The sequence below is a fragment of the Hypomesus transpacificus genome, chromosome 21 (assembly GCF_021917145.1).
Source record: "Hypomesus transpacificus isolate Combined female chromosome 21, fHypTra1, whole genome shotgun sequence".
In the NCBI taxonomy this organism is placed as follows: Eukaryota; Metazoa; Chordata; class Actinopteri; order Osmeriformes; family Osmeridae; genus Hypomesus; species Hypomesus transpacificus.
The window spans coordinates 4,336,438-4,343,352 of NC_061080.1; the positions used below are offsets into that span (position 1 = coordinate 4,336,438).

Below are 6,915 nucleotides of genomic sequence, written 5' to 3' on the forward strand. Positions count from 1 at the left end.
GTCAGCACCCCTCCCACTACCTTCATTCTCCTGGTCCTTGTAAAACACTCAAACACACAATGACTCGTCCCTGTTGGCTCGGGGGTCACCCTTACAAGCATGTCCCATTTGTGTTAACTGAATACCCTTATGTTCTACATACAGAGTAGGCCACCCTGAAAGCATGTACTCCAGGCCAGGCCTGGTCAGTGCTGGTTAGTTGGACTGGCCCCGTGAGTTAGGCTAAATCTACAGGGGTTCACTATACAATGCTATTCCAGCGACCCACATATAAACCAAATTTGATATACTGTATTGAAATACATGTCCTGGCTTGTAAATAGCTTTACGCTGGATGTGTATGTTAACGTTGGTGTGGTAGTATAACTACAGTAAGTAGCATTTCTGGGGATTGATCGAGTTCTTTACATTCAAATATAAGACTAATCCAAAAAAAGTTAAAGATAAATTGATCCGATCGATAACGTTGGGTTATTTGTTAGCTTCTATGGCGAGGGAAGTCTGTGATAAAAACAAAAACACTGTTCCTTCAGACACATTTAGACACTGCTAGAAGAGGAACAATGCTGTTTTAAAACGAACAATGCCATTTTAAATATAGATTCCTTCAACCTTGTGATCCCTTCCATTTCATTGCCAAACGTGCCAAACCTCAAGTGAGCAAGTGCTTGAAGCGGGGACAAAACCACAGGTCACTCTCACCATTGTGCTCTGGATGTACGGGTGACGGGGAAAAAGACAGTTCAAAAAGGTCTCAAAGTCAGAACCACAAACAGCAAAACATCTCGGACACTGTCTGCTGTCTCCACATTGATAAATAGATTTGATATTGAGTCTTCCTCTACAAAAAACAGGAAACTATTACACAAATATGGAACAGAGTTTAATGCATTGTGCACTCAAGGATAACTTTAACCGGATGTTTGCAGTCGTACAAACTGTACTTAGAACACTTCTTCACAGGATTCTAACAAGTGTTTTAGTACAACTCACGCTGTCAGGCTGTTGTATTGTTGTGTTAGCCTCTATTTGTGATCAATCTATTTTTTAAGTGGCTTCTTTACAACATCTTCAGAGCTGGTGGAAGTGAAAACCTTTAACATACATCATTCCGACCTTATGAAAACCAACACATTCTGATTGGACGTCCAGGGTTGACAGTGAGAGAGGCGCTGGGGTTTTCCTGTACTCTGTTCAGGGTCTTCCTCTGTCCCCCCGTCGTTTGGCCTCCGCCGGTCATGCTCAGCTGCTTCTGGGAAGAGACCTTCTTTTCGGCCCCCTTTCACTCTCCAATGCCTCTTCCCAGCCCCCCCCCCCCCCCCCCCTCCTCCTCCTTCTTTCAGTCGGTGCCACATTTTGCCACATTGAACCCTGGTTACTTTTTTTACCCCCCCACCCCATCCATCCATCTATCCCTCCCTCCATCCCCCCCCCCCCTCTTCTGTGGGACTGGCTTCTTTTTGATAAGTGACCCCGCCTCGTGTTATTCTTCGAACCCCACTATTGTACAACATGCCCTTTTATATGAGGTCCCACAAAGAGCCCATTTGATCAGAGGGATACGGTGTGCGATCGTGAGAAATGCAACTACATGGTGGTAAGCCTTTGTCCCAGCCCAAAATGGTGAACTGACCTCATCCCTTTTAATGCATAGCCCTTCCCCATTCAGACCAAAGTCTCACTTGTTGAGCACATTGAATTCAGTAGCCTGTCACAGATATTGCCCCTCAGTTATCTGGGTCTCCAGCTAGAAGAAAAAACAACAACAGGTTTTCTTTTTTTTTTTTCTTCTGTTTTTCTTTTTCTTTCCCCCCTTTTATGCGATGCTATACACTTTCCATTACAAAATGACCAAGAGGAAATCAGGCCAAACGGGTTGACTCCAAATTCTTTAGTGGTTTTAATATACACTCTACAATAAATATTTCCGTTTAAAGTATTTTACAAATCTTACAAATAAAAAATATATTCATATATGTAGAAAAGAAAGGTTCAGACTAACAAAAATGAATGCACAAAAAAACCTTACCTAAATGCAAAATGTTGATCGATTGTCAGCTAGCTGTTTGCAACCGCATGACAATCCCAAGATAGCTGCCTCACCGCAGTCTCTCTCATAACATTCCCCTTAGCTGAGGGGGTTATCCCAAACCCAAAGGTGTCCATGTATTAAAATCTCATCGAGTGCTCTTGCACTAAAATCGTCCTCTGAACATACAATTCTGCCTACAGACACCTCTGTCTAACGTGGAACAACTACCAGATTAGATACTCTTAGTTTAGATACAGATCCAGTACAAAACTTTACAAAACGAGTCCCTTGCAAAGAAGCCATAACGTGGTGATTGGCAAGACATATCTTTTTTGTTGTTGTTAGGAATGTTTTTCTCCCTGCAGTGGTTCTTCCTCTAAGGTTCCTTCTCTACGATTCTCCCTTGAAAGTTCTTCCTCTATGGTTATCTCTCCTATAGGTTTCCGCCTCAGCGGCCTCCTGTGCGCTGGTGATGGGAATGTTTAGTCCTCCTGTTCAGGGGGTGGACAGGGATGGCCACAGGGAGGGGGAGGACATCAAACGGCCTCCTGTCTCCAAGGAGGTGTCCTCTGGGTAGTCGCTTCATGAAGTGGGCCTCTCTCTGGTGTTGCTTGGTCCTGGAGGCTTTCCTGGGTCTCCCCTTGCGTGTGAATGCCATGTACCAGCCTTCGTACTTGGCATTCTGGAGGGCTGTGTAGTTGTTTTCCAGAACAATCTCTGTGAAGATGCAGTCTTTGCCCCGGCCCTTCCTCTGCAGAATATGGTGAAGAGGGAGAGAAAGAGAGGCAGAGTGAAAAAAAAAGACAGACAGACAGAGAGAGAGAGAGAGAGAGAGAGAGACAGAGAGAGAGAGAGAGAGAGAGAGAGAGAGAGAGAGAGAGAGAGAGAGAGAGAGGGAGAGGAGTAGGGGAATGTTCGGATAAGTCTCAAGAGATGTTAAAATATTGTTTTGACAAGTAAATGGCCTATCAATCATTCCAAAGGGATGTACAGGCTAATCCCACAGTCAAAGTTTTCCCCTCGAATCATGCCTCCTATAAATCCCCCCCCCCCCCCCCCCCCCCCCACCCCCCACAGGATACACCAAACTGTTTTCCACAGGTTTGCATTCACAGTCATGGTCACAACTGCTCTCGCACAAATGTGCCCATCCTTACCTTCCCTATGAGCTTGCCCCTCTTGTTCATGCAGATATAGTATCCTGTCTTTGAGCCTCGGATTCGGACGCGACTCCCAAACGTGTCCGTCTCCACCTCCAGTTTGGCTGCGGAACAAAAATCCAGAATCACATGATCACAATTCCTTCAACTGTTCAGTAATCTTCATGAATATGCCACATGTTTTTGGCCTTTTGCAGCTTTTTGGATGGACACAGACATGGTTGGTAGTATTCCGGCATGAGAGCTGACCTACAGATTTTCTAAACCCCATCATGCTGGAAATACTGTAGTTTTTGGCATGGTGACTAACACCAGCTATTGGTTATGAGACTTTGTACAGGCTCCATTTTGCTGTGATGACATCAGAAGGGATGCAAAGTCTTAGTAATGATTGGCTTAAAAATGTGGATACTTTATAGCTTCACGGCCTATGACTTTGCTGGACCCTTAATGATTATCCCTGTTTACAATGTTAACCCATACGAGAGGGGCAGTTATGCAATGAATAAAGCATGATCCTTTTGGCAAGAAGTGTTTTGAAACAGCGGCGAGTGACTTGGTTTTCACCCAGTGCCATTGTCACCGAGGGCCTGTAAAAGCTGTGCTGTGATGCAGGGAGAAGAGAAAGGGGAGAGGGAGAGCGAGAGCGAGAGGGAGAGGGAGAGGGAGGGAGGGAGGGAGGGAGAGAGAGAGAGAGAGAGAGAGAGAGAGAGAGAGAGAGAGAGAGAGAGAGAGAGAGAGAGAGAGAGAGAGAGAGAGAGAGAGAGGGAGAACTCTGTGGGCAGGGACACCACCACAAGCACAGAGCGCTGGTCAGATTTGGGCCTGCTACAAGAGTGACACCCACTCAGGACATGCACTCTGTGGCTATAGGAAAAGGCGGTGTGTGTGTGTGTGTGTGTACACGCATGTGGGTGTGCACACGTTAGGCAGAGGGAAGAGTGAAAAGACAAAGGGAGCACACAAGAGAGGGAGAGTAGGAACAGCGAAAGAAGGGATAAAATGAAGATGCTGACTTCACCGCTCCTTATAAACTGAGTCATACATTGAGTTGTAAAGCAATAAAAATTCCTCGTAAAATGACCCTCCAAAACGCACGGAGCAGGCACCAAGAAGTGGATGAGGATGGTGGCGGCCCTGGAAAGATGGCTAGACACACCAAAATACTTTGGTGACAGGAATTTGCTCCCTCAAACATTTTTTGTTGTTGTCATTTTTTCCCCCTGGTGGGAGTAAAAAAGAATGTCCTCGCTGGTTAGATTCCATCAAAACAGGTGTTTGTATTGAAGAGATATATGCAAAAACCTTCACCACCACATTTGCTAAATACATATACTCTGTGGATATGAAGCCATTAACTAAAGCCACGCTGAGTAAGATTTACTGTTAATTGTTCTTCTTGGCTAATTCTGTAGATTTCCCGGTAAGCTCCAAAAAACCCTGTGGTTTCTGCAGTCATTCAGTAGTCTAGCCTACTGTTATGGATTGCTGAATAAATACATTAAAATGTTTTTGAATGAGATTGGTCAAATTTGTGGAATTCTTGTCAATGTTGGAGCCTATACAATTATTTTAAGCCATTAAATGCAAGCTAAAACATAAACATTTAAGAATGTATTACTAGCATTTTTTATATTCTGTTATATCTAGATGGCCTACTGAACTATTTATGACACGACATAAAGAGCGATGGCTTTCTTATTTTAATCACCTATCTTTTGTTTCCCACCAACACTCAATGACGTGTAAATCATAAGCACATTTGAAGCTAATATAAAACAACTGTGCCGCCAAAAATAGGTAGTCTGTAGGTTGCAGAAAATTCCTATTTCTTCACGGGCATTCTGATGCATTTTGAAGATATTACTCAAGTCTAGCCCTATCGAAGAACTGAGGCCTTCACATTACATCGACGTTCCCTCAATAATACATCTCCTCTAAAACGGTTGCATTCAATTTGACCCCACCACTTTGTTTAGGTATTAGGCTGATAATATGTAGTCTGCGTGGCTTGAATTTGAAGGTAGCTAGTTGAACATTTTACCGTGAACTGCCCCATCGTCTCCATTGGCGTTGACTCTCTTGTTTCCCAGGACTTGAACATGTTTGCCGCTGGTTCGGCTGTAGAGCTGGTAGGTCCGGGTCAACCTTCTGCTCATCCGGTCGGAAAGTCTGCTCTGTTCGTTTACATGGTGCTTGAAATTAGGAGGTGATTGTTGAACAGTGTTCTGTTGAATAAGATAAAGGCGAAGGAATGAAGGTAGAGTTGGCCTGTTCCAAAAGCTACACATAAAACGATCATCTTTATAGTGCCTTAAGGTCTGTGTAACTGACAGTTAGGCCTAGGCATGTGTAATGTAAGGCAAATTATAAACAAATCGGCCAAAATGACGAGTATAAAATATTTAGAATGACAGTGAAAATAACAACGGACTAACATTATGTCAATGAGCATGGGGCACTTTTTGACTTTAACAAACAAGAAAAAGAAAAGGAGTGTTTTGGGAAATGCAAGCAGCGAGCCCGCTGTCCTCGCGCGGGATGACATCCCTCAGATAGGTTGTTTTACCACGACTGATCTTTCACCCCTGTCTCCCCGGACTATTTCCCTTAACGATTCTTTTTCAATTCAGCCATACGCCATCCACATATGTTTTAACAATTACCTTTTCGGCTCGCGTTTACGTCTTTTCAAGATGTTTGAATAGTTGCCAACTTAGCTTCGAACTGATGATAAAATGTTTTCATTGTTATTACACTTTTATTGCAGAAATGCAAACCTGGAAGGATGTCAATGAGCGTATAAATGGTGTTATTTGTTATTTAGTTGTTAATGGACTGAAACCATTTCAAATGGTTCTGTAAGCATAATTGTTCGTTTATTGCCTTGAAAACATAGTAAAACGTGCAACTTCATACCTGTGCGTAAAGGCAAAGCGCAGTGAATTGAAGTAACCTGAAAACGAGGAGTACACCGTTAATAAGTTCCACACATCTGAAGATGTATAGTTCAGCTAAAGGAAAACGTTACTTACAAATATCCTAATCTTGATGCTCTAACCCTCATCTTGAAATAAGTCAAATATTCCTTCATGAATTCCACTGTTCTATTGCAGGACTCTCTTGAAAATACAGTCCATCCCTACGGGAATTTCAGATCGTTTTATTCCCCTCCTGTTACAGATAGAAAGTTGATAGCCCCAGCGATTGAGAGATCCCGAACTGACGGCTCCAGGTAGGATTTACTCATTGACAGCCTCACAATAAAATGTCGAGAGGTTTTAAAGACGTTCAGGGGGTCATCCAAAATTAAACAGTCCCACAGAAAGAAGGAGCTCTATCATCAAACGACCACCGTTATTCCTTAAATCCCGTCAGTTCCCACTCGCGTCAATCATCCCTTCAGAACTGAAGGTCTTGGTTAATGCTATTCAAGAAAGGTCCGTCCCCACAGCATTTTGATTAGGGGATTCTATTAAATCCATAATGCAGCGACGAAGCTGAATGTAATTACGCACGGACCTTTACGCATCAGCGGTGTAACTTAAGTCCACCCAAACGGCAGACTTAATAAAAACAAGATTCTGATAAAAAATAGAAAAGGCTGCTTTACGTTTATGTTTGCTATGCAAGCATATTGGTGATTGTTTCACACAAGTAAAGACGAATAAGGTTTGAATAGCGGGACTCCTAATGTCAAACAACCTCCCTCCCACACGTGTT

General features: G+C 43.4%; 1 protein-coding gene across 1 annotated transcript; it reads right to left on the reverse strand.

The window, feature by feature from the left end:
- Positions 1-1,933: 1,933 nt before the first annotated feature.
- fgf8b (fibroblast growth factor 8b) lies at positions 1,934-6,915 on the reverse strand. Its single transcript, XM_047044062.1, has 5 exons — positions 6,228-6,915; positions 6,112-6,148; positions 5,237-5,420; positions 3,190-3,296; positions 1,934-2,783 (listed from the first exon to the last, which is right to left on the reverse strand). Exons 1-5 carry the CDS (start codon positions 6,284-6,286, stop codon positions 2,481-2,483), a joined length of 690 nt encoding a protein of 229 aa, XP_046900018.1. The 5' UTR covers positions 6,287-6,915; the 3' UTR covers positions 1,934-2,480.

Bases quoted from the DNA above. Each gene is read 5' to 3' on its own strand.
- fgf8b (XM_047044062.1), bottom strand. From the start codon at position 6,286: ATGAAGGAATATTTGACTTATTTCAAGATGAGGGTTAGAGCATCAAGA. The intron at 6,149-6,227 runs GTAAGTAACGTT...CCTCGTTTTCAG, and splicing joins GCATCAAGATTAGGATATTT to GTTACTTCAATTCACTGCGC. The intron at 3,297-5,236 runs GTAAAATGTTCA...TTTGTTCCGCAG, and splicing joins AGACGATGGGGCAGTTCACG to CCAAACTGGAGGTGGAGACG.